This window comes from Ambystoma mexicanum, chromosome 14, assembly GCF_040938575.1.
Source record: "Ambystoma mexicanum isolate Mex_15411 chromosome 14, UKY_AmexF1_1, whole genome shotgun sequence".
Lineage (NCBI taxonomy): Eukaryota > Metazoa > Chordata > Amphibia > Caudata > Ambystomatidae > Ambystoma > Ambystoma mexicanum.
In genome coordinates this window covers 449,139,650-449,156,550 of record NC_090940.1, presented here as the reverse complement: position 1 = coordinate 449,156,550, position 16,901 = coordinate 449,139,650, and the positions used below count along the sequence as shown (strand labels likewise).

General features: G+C 41.8%; 1 protein-coding gene across 1 annotated transcript in view; it reads right to left on the bottom strand.

The window, feature by feature from the left end:
- The window catches only part of DLST (dihydrolipoamide S-succinyltransferase), an 851,089-nt gene that overhangs the window by 672,934 nt on the left and 161,254 nt on the right, over positions 1-16,901 (bottom strand). Inside the window, exons 3-4 of the mRNA XM_069637668.1 lie at positions 2,154-2,202; positions 1,742-1,797 (exon numbers count right to left, since the gene is read on the bottom strand). Coding sequence (XP_069493769.1) covers positions 1,742-1,797; positions 2,154-2,202 — 105 coding nt within the window. The remainder of the gene's footprint in view (positions 1-1,741; positions 1,798-2,153; positions 2,203-16,901) is intronic.

Genomic DNA, 16,901 nt, shown 5'->3' with positions numbered 1-16,901 from the left:
GAAAAAGAAAGATAAATACTATTAGTGAAAAGACATTTTTCAAATGCCTCATCCCCACTCAGTACCCACAGGTAGAAAGCATGGCTTTAGCATCCCAAAGGTTTGTATTCAGTAGTACTTCAGCAGTGTGCAAATTGATGTAATCACTCCTTTTATGTTTCAGTGCTGGAGCCAAAAGGCTGAAGGGCAGGCTCAAAAGCAACATTTGAAAGTACATGTAGACACATCCCAGCCTCCCATCACAGTGATTGCATACATGCATACTATACTTTTGGGCTAGTTTTAGTTACTTGGGCCCTGTCCAACAAGCGACACCTTTGAATGCACACAAATACAAAAGATTCCCTTATTGAACAGTTTATTTTCTAATAATGTATTCCTTTCATGGTTCACACAAACGTTTTCCGTAGACAAAGAAAAGAAATGCAGAATTAAGAATGGATATACATATTGTAAAGTGTGCTTTTAATGTATAAAGTGTTTTTTCTGGTATACATAACTTTATTTATTAAAAAAGCAACTATTTGGGTGTGTATTCGGTTCTGGACGAATATTTGTCCAACTATTTCGGCTGGATATTTAAATCTACTATTTGGTAGACCCCTAGTTTTGGCTAACCTCTCAAGAGTTCCCCCGGTCACTATAACTAGGGTCGACTCCTAAAATCTGTCCACCAGGCCAAATTCTAGAAAGCCATCTTAACAGATTTAAATGTGAAATGTTAGTGAATGTTTATACATTAGTAGTTAAAGTTTTAGTGTGTTCCATACCTGTGGTTTTTAAATTGTTAAGAGTTTGTCTAAGGACTAATGAAATAACTGTATTTGTATAAATCCTGCCTAACTTGCATGATTAGGAGTGCCTTATGTGAACTTAACTGAACCTCTCACCATTCTCAAGCCAAACCACCCCCCCCCCCCCAAAAGTTCAAGCCTTGCTGTTCAGTCACTCTCCCAGATAGAGTTTGGCTAGACATTAGTGTTTTCCCTTGCTCATCAGACTAAGGTGGCCTCTCAGAATCTGTACAGATGATTAATTCTTAAAATCCATTTTAACAGTGCGTGAGTATCCAAGTGCAACATTCAGTGCCACAGCCACACCTTCCTAAAAGCTAGGATTGTGGCCATGAGTGTTTATGAACCACACTCACTGAAATGGCTGTCCCTGTGTAAGAGCACAAAAAGGTACACAACACAAGCAACACTCTTTGCAACAAGCACCCATTGCTGGATCATACAGCAACAACGAACTACAAAATATTTCCGCACAAAATCTGGCACGGATTGTAGACAGACGACGTAAACAGGGGTCTGATCCAGCAGGTGCAATGGCAGGGCCGTCATACTGTGCATATGCGACTAAAAAACAGATTCACGCTGAAAAAATGAAACAGTGATAAATATTCACAGTTATGTGTTGGATCTGCTGCAGAACAATTTTCTTCTATCCTAATATATATGCATAGTGGGCCTGTGCACATTTTTCTTTTAGTGGTTATCGCCCATGTCCAACTACTGTGGTATTCTATTTCCACTGGCTAAATGTTTGCACACAGCCACGCCAGAGGAATGACAGTGTAGAACTGTTTGACCCATGTGACACCAATTCCCAGTCGACACATTTGGCAGAACATGCTTCAGGTCTGTTTCTGGTGGTACACAAGAATGTCGAACACAAAACAGAAAAGAACGAGTCATCTTATTCATGACCAAAGAGGGCAACCAAATGGCTTGATACTTACTGCGGGCAGAGGTGGTCCGAAAGAACCGAACTGTGCTGAGATTAGAAGATTGTTCTCTGAAAAGAAAATGAAAAAAAGTCAGCATAGGAAAAAGATGGAGCTGGGACAACACCCCCAACCTACCCAAAGTCCTTCAAAACACAAAACACCCTTCTCACACCAGAACAGTGGGGCTAACAATAAGGAGCAGTGCTCAATAAAGAAAAAGAAATGAGCAGGCCAGGGAGAGATTTCAGACTCCAGTCCTGCACTATTATAGTTGCCTAACTAAAGTACATGCAGCTTGTTCAGATGTAGCTCAACGGCCACATATAGTTCTCGCTTGCACGTCATCTCTGTACTGTAACACAATGACAATGAATTCATTGGTCAAACAGGACGCTGGTTTACAGCTTTGTCCGCTTGTACTTACGGAAGTCGTCTGTTGGTTGTGTAAGCAGACCCTTGGCAGATGGAAAGCCCTGCAAAGAAAAATTACACAGTAAGAAGAGACAAGCCAATTTGCTTTGTAAAACAATTACAAATAAAACAAGAAATAACCATCACCCACTAGTACAGATTGCAGATAAAAGACATCACTAAGGGTACTGCAAGCTCACCTAGCAAAATGTGTTAGACAGCCCGTGATCTATCCAGAATTTGAAGAAGGAAATTCATAGTTATTTTGTTCAGGATTGTTATGGAGATTTGTATACATGCCTCCGGTTAGAGCTGTGCAAACATCTAACCTAATAGCAGAACAACCCTTAACAAAAGGGAAGCCAAACTTATCTAAAGGAAAGTAGCATTGGTACAGCAGTCGGGCTTAACTTCAGGAGGGGAAGGGTGGCTGGTAGGTAATTTCAGTCAGCTCACACAGATAACCAAAGACAACCCCCAATACTGGTGTACTGAAAAAATATAAACTACTAAAATCACAAATATAGCTCCATTAGGTCACAATAAGAACTTTACGTACAGATAACATAATGGTACCAGCGTATGTATGAAAAAAACATTGTGTCAGTTAAGACACTTTTTTCATCCTTCTCACTTAACATGTCTGGTCACTTAACCAACAGTAGAGGGTGAAAGACACAAGGCAACCTGCATACAGCAATATATTAGATTTAGACAGTGATCATTTTTCACCAATATGCCACACCAACAATAATCACAGTATTCCTGACCGTAAAGCACAGAATACAATCATTGATCCCAATGCACATCAGCCAGTAGATATATAAACCTAGAGGGGATAGGAAATGGTTTACACATTTAAACATAACACCCAAAACACCATCCTCTTTTCAATACATTCCTCTTCTCTTCCTCTGTCTCTCTCCCCCTCTGTCTCCCTGCTAACCTCCTTTCTCTCCTCTCCTGCTTCCCTCCTTCCTTCTCCTCCCCAACCTGCTCAGTTCATTGACTGGTCGCCTGGTGCACCTCCAGAGCCTCACAGGTCCCAGGTTCCCCTGCCATTCCTGCACTTGCCTCTGGGCCTCTGCTTGGTACTACTGCACTTGGAATATGCTCCATGAGAGGGGCAACCACTCTGCACTTAACCCAAGCCCCTGCTGGACTGGGCGCACTTGTCCCCCTCCCTCCTCCCTTGCACTTCCTGTTTTGCGCACTTGCACGACATGAATGTACTAGGCCTAGCAGGTTGGTCTGTCCAGTCCTCCCTATGGCTCCCCTCCCTAGCTGGGTGTGCCTGAATACTCATGCATAGGCGCATTAGATTACCAACTACCAATTTATTTGAAATGTCACCAGGCCTAGTACAGCAGTTTATTGTTCTGTATGTCCTTTTCCCCCCTCCACAGCCCTTTGTCTCCCACTTCTTGTCACACACTAATAATAGTATATATGCCTCTGGCCTGGTATGCTCGTTATTGTTGATAGATCATTTGGAATCTTCAAGGCCTAAGAATGACGACTGTTTTCCCTTGTTCCCTTCCCGCCTTGAAGCACTTTGAAGTACTTCACCTGAGTATAAGCGCTTTACAAATAAACCATTACAATTAGATTAGAGCACTAGCCACAAGGACACATTTCACTCCCAGAAAAGATGGCGATACAAATGTAGCAACAAGTGAAACAAATTAACAGGGAATTTCAATAGGAGTTTAAGGCAGGACTTTGACAATACAGACAATATCAGGAGCACCACAAAAGACCAGAATAAATCAGGCTTAGAGTGCAGGGTTTGAAATTGCTGGAAGCTGTTTAGCTCCTGGTCATAGCAAAAGGGAGCCTGGTTTGCTTGACACCAAGAGCTACATTTGGCTCCCCAAACCAAGTGGCGCCATACAAACATAACAATGAGAAATACATCTGTATGTTTGGGAATGTTTATAAATGAGCATTAGGACACATCTAGAAGACATGTAAAGTATTGTAGGTCTTCTTTGAGGGACACAATTCAAGTTTGCATCTCATATGGGTTACCTTTGTGTCACTTTACTTTATACACTTTAGTACGCTCCTCAGAACCCGGAGGCATATGGGCGCGACAAGGACCAACAATCAAACATAGAAACATGGAGCTCAGTTTATGGGAAACTGGGTGGCATGGTTATCGTTAGAGGCAGCTTGCGGGTCAGTTGGAAAGGTAGGTTTTTAATTTGTTTTAATGTAATCATAAAGTTTTCAACTAAGTTGATCTTTCCAATTTCTTCTGGCAGAGGGTTCCAGGCCTTCGGGGCTGCTGAGTAAAAAGCACTCAGTTTAACCTGTGAGTGTGCATCTCGGCTCTTTGAGCTGTAGTGTAACATTTGATCGGAGCGTTCTTGTATTCGACTCCACATGCAGTTCCCTTGAAAGATACACAGGTCCTGTGCATGTCGCGCTATATGAAATTGCTCCTTGTTCCCAGAGATGGCTTCTACTTAGGTGATATTGGATACTCAGGAGCTGCTTTTACCTCCTGCTAATTAAATACTTATTTCGATTTCTGGAGTACTAGTTACAAGGACTCCTTTCATTCATAGAGCAGACAGGGATACATTGTGACCACAAGGTAAACAAAGTAACAAGGCATTTAATAAACAAAAATGAAAGACAAGACTTTGAAAATGCAGATACAAATTGGGAGCACTAGCTAAAATTCAAGTATTTGGAACTAAACTCAGGGACTGAGCGGGAATCCAGGGAAAACATAGTTTTAAAATGTCCAAGGAATACAGGACAGTGGCGGCAGACAGTTGTAGAGAAAAGCAAGGCAAGTCCCTTTTCTACCTCATTGGGTGCAGCGAGGGCTACAAACTCCCCTGAAAGAGATCCAGGCTAGGTTTGCAAAAGGAGGGTTGGGGGGGGGGACGGAGGAGGACGTGACCAGGGCATTTGTAGATATCCTGGACTGAAAAGTCTCCCATCTGTTTGGCATAGAGAGTGATCAGAGACCTGGCAGCAAAGGGCACCACGTCTGGATCCAGCAATGAGGCACAGTCATTAGCTTCAGAAAGAAAAGGTCTTTGTAGTATTTCTATTCTGACAGGGCAGAACCTGCCTGATCTGTGTGGGACATGCCTGATCACTGTATGGTGGGTAGCATCAGAACACTTGGAACTCAGGTGTTGAGAGTTCTAGAAGGGAGGACCGAGATTAAATTATAACTGTCCAGCTCCCTATGTGACTTGTTGTCTCCCTCCTCCTTTTCCTATAATGTATTATACTTATATTATCATATAAAAATACTTCAATAAATATACTTACCTGTTTAACTGCCTCCTATATTCATAAAATATACTGCGGCTACTTCAAGTGGCGACGAGGATGGCCCCAGTCGAATCTATGCGGCATCGAGGTGCACGGAGCTGCTCCGCTCATGCCCGAGCGTAGAAGCGGCCCCGTCTCATCGTTCCTGAAGGTAACGCCCGGCAGCTCCAGTGCGGCATATGAAGAATATAATCGGTCAGTGATACGCATCACAGAGCCGCTGCAGTATTGATTTTAACTTGCTCTGTTTACATTGGCATTGGAGTTCGTGCATGCGCTCGACGCGTTTAAGCAGGAAAACTTTCTTAAAGGCGCAGTACGCCGTGTTTTTCCAACGCAAGTCTGCAGTTCATGCACTTTGACAGTGCTGAATAAGTATCGTCATAGGAGGCGGATAGCCCTGCTGATAGTCCTGTTTTTTTACAGTGCAGTTTCAGGAGGCATTGGTATTAATTAATATATTAGTGAACACTCTTCTGCTGACTAATAATGACACTCATCTATCCAATGTCAGAAGGTGCATTGAAAACAATTCTCAATTGAAAATAATAGACATCATTGCACCCTGCACACAGTACTCAAGCACAATCTGAATTGGCGCAGTTTTGCATTCTATTAAGGAGCATCACCTGGTTCATATATATATTTACAACCTTGTTGTTTTCACAACATAGACTGTCATGGCATTCAGCAGCGTGCCTCCACCTCCCTTTTTTATGCCCAGCACTGATGAACCTGCTTTACCTTGGAAAAGGTGGATAAAATCTTTAAAACATTATGCAGGGGTGATTGGTGGTCCTAATTGCAGTGCGGAAAAAAGGAAGTCATTACTCTTGCACTGTTTAGGTCCTGTTGGCCAAGAAAAATATGAAACACTCCCAGCATTACCAGAAGATGAGAGTGTGGACCTGAATGAATACCAGCTAGCTGTAAAGAAAATTGATAAACATTTTGAAAAGAAGGTTAGCATAATTCTAGAGCGTTACAAGTTTGGCAAACGCACACAGGAGGAGGGAGAGAGTGTGGAAAAGTTTGTCACTGCATTAAGGAAATTAGCAAAGTCATGCAATTTCAATGAGCAACTGGATGAGAGACTCAGAGACCAATTTATGTTAGAGTGTCGCAGTAGCAAAGTAAGGGAAAGATTGTGGTCAGAAAGTGATCCTTCCCTTGACACTGTTCTTCGAGTAGCAAAAGAAGTAGAGCACACTGAGGAGTGTGTTAAAGAATTGGAGAACAAGATGAAACAAGTAAAAATAGGAAGCAGTAACAGTAAAATACATGACACACATGATGAGGAGTCGATTTCAATGATCAATAATGACACCGTTAAGAGGAGATCTGTCACTAAACAGCATAATTCACTGAGAGTGGACAAAAGATCAAGTAAATATGGTCAGAAGGGTTCATCACTTGAAGTACCTAAGAAAAACCATTCAGAGAATCAATTAAGGAAAGTGGAAAAAAAACGTCAAGGAAAGTGTTACAGATGTGGCAATGTGAATCATTGGGCTGATGACCCAGATTGTCCAGCATTAAAGATCATTTGCAACAAGTGCAAAGGAAAAGGTCACTTCTCTAAATGTTGCAGATTTCGCGACAGTGCCATGAATTGGATAGGGGATAATTCTGATAGTGATCGCAGTGAAATGGAAATTCAAGATGATTGTGTATGCACTATAACTGATGATGACGATGAAGAAGTGTTGGAAAGTCCCAGGGCGATGGTGTCGATTGATGGCAATGAAGTATGTATGTATGATTGATACGGGTGCAAAATATACGCTTCTGCCGAGGCAATTTTGGAACAGGAATAAACATGAATATTTACATGAGACGGATATCAATCCAAGAGCATATGGAGGTGTGAGAATCAATGTCATTGGTTGGCATTGGGGAAGGTTGAAATTTAAGAACAGAAGTGCAAATGGCAAAATATATATTACAAGCGAAGGGAAAACTGCCCTACTCAGCTGGACTCACCAGAGTAAGCTACGAGTGAAAGTGGACTCAACCAGTGAGGAATCAGTCTTGTCTATAAGTAGTGGAAGTACTGAATCGATTAATGGTGGTGATATTATACGCAAAGCTGGGTTGCTAAAGGTTTTCCGAGATAATATAGGATGTTTTAAAGGCTATACTCATCAAATATTGCTCAAGCCAAATAAAAAACCTATAGCTCAAAGATTGAGAAGTATTCCTTTGGCTGTACGAGAAGAAGTCAGCAAGGAAATAAAGAAGTTGGAAGAAGATGGAATCATAGAAAGTATTGATGCCAGTGAGTGGGTTTCCCCACTTGTGGTAATAAGAAAAAAGTCAGGAAAACTTAGGATCTGTGTTGATTTAAGTGAGTTGAACAAATGTGTCATACCTGAGCGCCATCCCTTACCTAATATACAAGAAATTGTTTCTACCATTGGACCCTCTAAAATATTTTCGACGTTAGACTTATCATCTGCTTACCATCAGATTAAATTGCATAGGGATTCAAGGAAACTGACTGCGTTCATAACTCCTGATGGTTTGTATCAATTTAAAAGAATGCCTTTCGGATTAGTGCCGGCCGCATCTGTCTTCCAGAAGGTTATGCATGGTATGTTCAAGAATAATGATGGAGTGCTTTGTTTTCAAGATGATATATTAATTCATGCTACCACTCAAGAATTACACGACAAGAGATTATTACATGTATGTAAAAAATTGTATGATGTTGGCATGACTTTGAGCAAAGACAAATGTAAGATAAATTGCAAGGAGATCAAATATTTGGGACATAAAATTACAGCGGAAGGAATTTTTCCAAAACCACAATTAGTCAACACCATTGTGGGAATGCCGAGCCCAAGCAACAAAGATGAGATTCGGACATTTATTGGCATGGCTGAATATTACTCAAAATTTGTCAAGGATTTTGCCATACACACTGTTCCATTACGAGAGGCACTCAAGAGGAAGGTGTTTGAGTGGAATGTGGAATGTGATAATGAATTCAAATTTATAAAATATGCAATAAATTCTGCTCCTGCATTAAAGAATTTTTGCACCAATGACAAGATTATAATCACCACGGATGCTAGCAACATAGGCTTGGGAGCTGTATTGTCACAAGAGAAAAATGGTCAGGAAGCAGTAATTGCTTTTGCATCGAGGTTGCTTAAGGGGGCAGAGATTTCATATGCCACTATAGAGAAGGAGGCTCTAGCTATTAAGTGGGCATCTGACAAATTTAGAAGCTTTATATGGGGAAACCAAGTTGAGTTTCGAACTGATCATAAGCCTCTCACTCAAGTGTTCATGTTGAAAGGTCGTAATAAAGTATCCAACAGAATGAGAAGATGGGTAATGATGCTGCAAGAGTTCAGTTATACTGTGACATACGTTCCAGGAATAAAGAATGTGTCTGCTGATTGTTTATCTCGATTAACCAACATTTCTGAGATTGTCGATGAAGATGAAGACATGGAAGTGGTATTTTGTGTAGAAAATTCTTCTATATCCAAAGATGTTTGGGATCAGGCTGAATGTAATGATAACAACATCAAGAAATTGAAAGAATTGATTCAAAGTCATGATTCCATGAAGAAATCTAAATTTGAAGAGGCCGATTTAAGTGCTTTCTGGAAGGTTGCAGATGAACTGCATGTTCACGGAAATTTTGTAATGAGAGGAGATAAAGTCATTCCTCCGACGGATCTGCGGTTGAAGATTATAGAATTGGGTCATGAGGGTCATCAAGGAGTGATAAAGACTAAGCAAAGAATTAGGAATGACTATTGGTGGCCTGGTTATGACTTGCAAATTGAGCGATATATCAGGGAATGTATCCTTTGTTGTGATGATGAAAAAAAGTGTGGGTTCCAGACAACCAATGGTTATTACTGATATTCCCAATAGTGTATGGAGGGATATAAGCATGGATATTTTAGGTCCCATATGTTGTAAAGGGGTACAAAAGTATTGCTTGGTAGTCATAGATCTTCTCACCAGGTGGGCAGAGATTTTAATTACTTCTAGTGTTACGGGTAAAATTGTGGTGGAATTTTAATATATGTGAGAGGGAAGGTTATCCGGGAAGTATCCTTTCCGATAATGGTACTCAATTTATGTCTAAGGAAGTTGCGGACTTTTGTAAAAAATTTGCCATTGAGCACAAGACTAGCTCAATTTATCATCCCCAAACTAATGGAACAGTGGAACGTTTTAATAAGATCCTGAAAGAAACCATCAGAATGGCGTGGGCCAATGGGTTGGATTGGGAGGATGCTCTTAAGGAGAAAGTAATTGCTCATCGTTTCACTCCACACACCAGTACAGGTGTTTCTCCTTTTGAGCATAGCAGGGGAAGAAAGGCAAACACCAAATTAGCTCCCATTTGGCTTATTAAAGGAGGTAAAGAAATAGAAAAGAAGCTGGTTAATGCAAGAAAAAAAATCAGGGAAACACAAAAGAGAAACAAGGTTAATTATGATAAGAAAATACGTAACAGCAAGTATGATATGTGTAAAGCTGTTGGTAAGTTTGTTAAAGTGTTACTGCCTCCTGCTCTAAGAAATGGACCAGGCAAATGGTCCAATCCTATCAGGGTGATAGAGGCATTTCGCAATGCTGTTAGGACAGAAGACAAAAGGATATGGAATGTAGAAAGAATTTGGATGTGTGAAAATGATGAGGGTAACAGGAAAGAAATGAAAGATGTAGGCCAGAATACAGTTAGAAATGCTAAGATATCTAGAAATTCAAGCAGCAGTGCTAAAAGTAAAGTTGGTAGTACTGTTGAGAAGAGATATAATGGCAATTCTGAGCAGTTCAATTTTTCCTTGCCAAGCACCTCCAGACATGGAGCATGTATGTCCAGATCTGGCAGATCATATCGGCTACCAAAGAAGATGGAAGACTATGTGGAGTTCATGTAAACCAGCTGGAACCAGTGCTACAACAGTTGTACATAGTTTGTGAACGGTGTAAAAGGAATATTTGTTCCATAGCAGTTGTACATAGTTTGTGAACGTTGTAAAAGGAATATGTTTGTTGGAACAATATAAAGGGAGGGAGATGTGTAGTATTTCTATTCTGACAGGGCAGAACCTGCCTGATCTGTGTGGGACATGCCTGATCACTGTATGGTGGGTAGCATCAGAACACTTGGAACTCAGGTGTTGATAGAGTTCTAGAAGGGAGGACCGAGATTAAATTATAACTGTCCAGCTCCCTATGTGACTTGTTGTCTCCCTCCTCCTTTTCCTATAATGTATTATACTTAAATTATCATATAAGAATACTTCAATAAATATACTTACCTGTTTAACTGCCTCCTATATTCATAAAATATACTGCGGCTACTTCAGTCTTCAAGCAGGTAGTGTATTCCAGTAGTTCCCACCGGATCGGGAGGGCAAGTGGTTAGGAGGAATGCTACTATCGGGTCCTGCTGGTCTTCTGGAGAGGCAGAGCTTTGCCGTTGGATTTGGTGGAGTGTCAAAGGATGCTGGTTCAGAACGTTGAACCTGCATTCCTGGAAGGGTTGCTGCTCAAGGAATGACCAGAGTTCCAGCAGTAGGAAAAGTGAGGGGGTAAAGGGGGTGGGACTGGGGGGGGAGGGATTAGCCTTTAGCCCCCCTCGGGAGAGTGAGTGAACACAGCACCAGAACACACAAATAATTGTTCAAACAGAGGGGTGAGGAGCCAACATAAGAAACTCTTCCAAAATGCATGTTTGTTTATGGATTGGTCTCTCACACAAAGGAATGAATCCCATTCAGGGATCTGCATATGCCAGTCAAAACTGGTTTCACGCTGACTACAGCCCCCAGCCCTGGGATACAGACCACTAACACACAGATGGACAAGGGAGAGGCATGTATCCCCTTAGATCTTTAAGGCAAACAAACAAAACCTCAATTTTTCGGCAATGGAGAAGGGGCTCAAAAAGGAGAAAGTCTGATCGAATATGTTCCACCAAGTGGAACCAATGTTTCACAGGCGAAAAAGCCTTCACCATCCTAGCTACATGACAACCAAGAAGGGGTACCTTCTCTGGGACACGATGGCGTACCTCTGCCTTCGGAGTCAAAAAGCAGAGCAGACAGAAACAGAGCCACACTTAGCCAGGCTGAGAGGAAAAGAGTGAGAAAACACAACAAATCCAGAAGAAAAAAAAAAGGACAGAACCCTGTTAGTTATGCAAAAGAAATCAAAAAATTGAATTCTGCCCTAACACACGCCTGCAGAAACATTCAATGACAGACCACAAGGATACTATTCAGAATAATCCAGCAACCTAGGACGCAGATGACATGCATTACTTAACGTAATGGCATTTCTGATGATTCTATCTGCTTAGATTCACATGCTGTGCATATAGTCCGACATCCAGTGCTAACCACAGAGTATTGCTTCTGGTCTTTCGGGGACCGAAAGGGGACGTCAGCATAGGCATGTCTGTAACACTATCCCTAAAGTGACGTGTAGTGTACCCGAAATTCCTCACGCGCCGAGGTCCCTCCGATTGTATTTTTTCTGCCATGAGGGAGCCCAGGGCTATAGTGAGTGAGTACATAAAGAGAGAAAGTAGTAAGACGTCTATGTTCCTTCCACCCCGAGCGGGGAGGAAGGGAGGGCGTATGTGAATCTAAGCAGATACAATCATCAGAAATGCTATTACGGTAAGTAATGCATGTCTTCTGATGCTTGTTAATCTGCTTAGAATCACATGCTCTGCATAGACTAGCGAGCAGTACCCAGAGTTGGAGGTAAGTTGTGAGAAGGAACAGTAGAGAAAAGATGTAGGCAATAGTGTTTTGTAAAGGTGTGTACAGAACTCCAGGTTGCCACTTTGCAAATGGACTCGAGGGGAAGATTTGCAATGAATGCTATGGATGCCCCAGTGCCTCGAGTAGAGTGTGCTCTAGGCTTGAAGGGTAGTTCTCTCTTAGCAAGAGTGTAACATAGTGTTATGCATTTGACAATCCACCTTGAGATAGCCGATTTAGACACAAGATCTCTTTCCCTACCAGCTGCCACTGAAACGAAAAAGTGGTTTGTTTGCCTCAGTGGTTAAGTTTTCTCCAGGTAGAACACGACTGCCCTGTTCACATCTAGTGTGTGTAGGCTTTTTTCAGCCATGCTAGTGGGATTCTGGAGAAAAGTTAAGTAGTTCAATCGACTGGTTCACATGGAACCTCGATATGAATTTAGACGCAAATCTGGGGTGCGTGCGTAGAACTACCTTATCCTTCTGGATTGTGACAAAGGGGTCTAGAACAGAAACTGCCTGTAGTTCGCTAATCCTTCTGATAGAAGTGATAGCCACTAGGAAGGCCGTTGTATAAGTCAGGTCTTTTAGGCTTGCTTTATGCATAGGCTCAAAGGGAGCTCCCATGAGCCTGGACAAAACCACATTTAGGTCCTACCCAGGAGCTGGGTGAGAAATGGGAGGATAAATCCTCTTAGCCCCTTCCATAAAGGCCTTAATCACTGGTATCTTCCACCACAACACCTTTTGTTGTGATGTGCTATAGGCTGACAGTGCAGCCAGAAACTTTAGGGAATTGAAGACCAACCCAGTGTCAAACAGATGGGTTAGGTACAGCACAATGTGTGTGGGTGAGCAATCGATGGGATTGACAGCCTTGGAATTACACCAGATGACAAACCGTTTCCATTTGCTGGCATAGCAATAATGTGTATTCGGTTTTCTAGCTTCCCCGAGTATGTCCAGGCACCTCTGAGGGAGCTGTAGGTGTCCAAACTCTATGACCTCAGGAGCCAAGCTGCTAAGTTCAGAGTTTGTGGGCATGGGTGTAGCGTCTCCCCCCGTCCTGAGACAACATGTTATACGGGCATGGTAGTTTCACTGGTGGGGAGAGGGACATTTCCATCAGATGAGCGAACCAGGGTTGGCGGGCCCACATGGGGACCACAAGTATCATGGTAACTGGTTCCTGGTGCATCTTGTGCACTATCTTGTTGAAAAGGGGAGTCAGGGGGGGTGGGGGTTGGCATAGACAAATTTCCCTGACCATTTTATCCAGAGACCGTTCCCCTTGGAATGGTTCTGGGGGTACCTGGAGGCGTAGTCTTGGCATTGGGCATTCCTCTGGGTTGCGAACAGGTCGATCTCTTGGAAGCCCCATTCTGCGAAGACATTGGACACAATGTCTTCGTGCAGACACCATTCGTATTCTTCGGGAAGAGGAAAATCTCTGCTGAGCACGTCTGCCAGAAGATTGAGTTCCCCTGGAACGTGTTGGGACAACAGAAACATCTTGTGTCTGAGAGCCCATATCCAAATGTTTTGGGACAGCTTGGATAGCCCTGGAGAGTGGGTGCCCCCGTTTGTTGAGGTAATACATTGCTGTAGTGTAAGTGGTTTCAACCCAGCACTCCTGTCAGTCTAGAAAAAGTAGGTACCCCCCCCAATGATGGAGGCAATGTATTTTGTTGGCCGAAGACCAACCGCCTCATGTGTCGGTATTAGAAATACGCATTTATCAGCATGACTAAAAAGCGGCCATTTTGGATGTGAATGAAATCGCCATTTTGTTTTTAACTTTCGCCTCTTGCTTTCTGTTGAAACTGCTTTGCTGAAAGCTTATTGTGCTCCACTAGTACATTATTGTTCATGCATAGAGAAAGGCCGCGAGATACTTGTTGAAACATAACGCAGGTGACCCAGACAGAAGTGCCCGGTCTCCTCCCTCACAAGTCCTTGGAAGTAAGCAGCAAGGCATTTAATCATTACACAGGTTCCAGCCAGTCTCGCTCATGCGGTAGGAATGGTAGAAACAAACAATTAATGGCTTGAATTATGCTCTTCTTTTCGGCCCCCCTTTCTGAGCCCTGGAGAGTGAGTTGACCCCTAGCACACGAATAGAAACTAGGAGATAGCGAGGCCTGGAACGTGTCTCTCCCCTGCACGCAGCTTGCTTGCAAAAATAGAAGCAATGTGTTCTCAAACAAAGAACTTTGTCTGCAGGCTCACAAAATTGCAAACTGTTGCTAAAATGAATGTCTGAAGGTGTCACACTCGTTACAATTGTCAATCATCGAACCCAGTTCAAAGGAAATGCATTACGGCGGTATTGAATGTGTCACGGCTGATTGTAAGATGCTCATTTTGTATATGTTTAACTGTTGTAGAATGATTCTTGCTCTTGCGTCCCTCGGGGTCTGGAGACACACTTCGCAGGGCGTGAGACCCAATTGGCTAACTGAGACTATTTGCTTTGCAATAAACCCTAGCTTTTGGTGATACAACATCATGTCTGGCGTATCAGTTTGTAAGTGGTGATTGTGACTTGTTTCCATACGCGAGGGTCCCCTAGGGTCCCCATCACTCCAACTAAGTCAATGCCTAGCGTGAGATGCCCAGCTGGAAACCTTAACTTATATATTTTTATGTCAAAAGTTATTTTATTTCTGGATGATGTACCCTTATATCACGCCGCTCTCTTTGACCCCCCCCCTCCCCCGCCCCCCGGTCTCACTGAACCAAGAAGTAGGTTTGTTTTGCAAAGTTAAAAGATTTATTTGAAGAATTGCACAATATATATATCACACTTTCATGAATATGAACAATATCTAAACATCACACTATTAGGAATATGAACAATGATCAACAATGGGTGACATCACAACAATCAACAATCTCTTTAATCAATAGGAGTATGGGTGAGAAGAATAAGATAGAGAATAACTTTATGTGGGTTCAATGAACGCAATGAGATTAAATTAATGCAGCACAGAATAAACTTGAAAGAAATTCAATCAAAGACAATGTAATCACCCTTTCCCCGTTACTCAATCCCCCTAATGTGCAGGATGAAGAGATGGAATGAGGGAACACAGGTTTCAGGAATATACAATCAACAAATGCAGTTTCAATCCCAGTTCCCAGCAAGCTAAGAGAGAACAGGAATGATTTTAAACAGGTCAAATGCTTTTGAATGTGATTTGAAATGAATGGGAAAAAAATGCTAAAAATGACTTTCATTCGTTAAATGGGATTCAGAGTTGTTTTGGATTGGTTCAGGTAGACACTAGCAATGATTGTTGAAGGATTAGCAGATGGAAAACGAAATTCAGAAGTTGAAAGCGAGAAATAGCTATTTTACATGGAGTGAAATTGAGCCAAATGCAAATCGCGGCAAACTTTTCAGTGCGCGATTTGAGAAGGAAACAGTGCTTCATGATGCATCAGAGTGACACCGTTTATGGCCCAGAGAAACCCGCCGCCCTTTGTTTCTACCCAGAAAATCAATTTTTCATTTCATTAAAAAACATATTTCCAATATCCCCAACTTGTTCAGAATACATACTTACATTACAGATTACTTAAGGTACACTTCTGTCAAAGTATCATCTTCCTACGAGTTTTGGTTCACAAATGAGTTTCACGCTTTACCCATTATCGGATCTGTATGATTTTTTTCACATACATGTACATAACAGCCAAGTATATTCCTGTAAATTACATATTCCTAACATTATCACAATTGCTACAATCTTAACATTTTTGTGGTTGAGTCTCTGAACATAGCACAGATTCCAGATTAGTTTTAAACTGTAAGCGACCTTTTCATTTTAATAACCTCCAAATTCCATATTTTTACCAGTTCAGCACAATTTCCTACAAGTCTTTTTCTCAAACATACAGTTTCTTCAGTTCAAAATCCACATTTTCAGTCTGGCCCGTCCCCAAGGCTTGGCTGAGCCAGAGAGTAACATGAGCTTGTTCCTGCCTGGGCTGGTTTCTGCTGACGCCCCAAATTAGCATTTCCTTTCAGTTCAAGAAACCCATTATCTCTTTACCAGAGCAGCAGAGCAAGTCTCCTCCTCTTCTCATTAGCATCCAGACGAGAGACCCTCTCCTTTTGGTGGGAAGGAAAAGGGTGGTGTGTTCTCAGTGGGGGATAACCTCTTTGAAGTTTAGCTGAATCTGGTTACCTTACAGTAAATTGTGACTTTGTTCTTTATGAAAATTAAAGTTACAAATTTAAAAATAAACAAATATATCTTTAATTCCAGTCTTTTTCAATATGAATATTAAGTAGTGGCAACCTATATTGCCTTTGATAGGAAGTCTCTTCTTTCCCCACACTTCGATTTTGAGACACAAGTTTAACATGACAGATTTAGAGATCGCCAGCTTCAGACACAGGCAAGTAGCGGTATTGCGCCCATTTTCAACATATTTCCCAATCAAGCATCTTTAAATGTGGATTTTCTTCTGATAAATGTACTTCTGCTGACATTGTATTTATGTGGATTCTTAATGATGTTTAACACCCAACAAGGAGGTTGGATCTTTTGTGTGGTTTGTGAACCATGATTTTTGCAAATTTGACAGCCAAGAAAAACAGATTTTCAAACAGCTCTGTGTTTCTTTTGCAATGCATCATTACTTTTTCCAGTAGTTTCCTTTTACTTTGTGGGTAGCCAAATGATAGATTTTGGCAGTGGT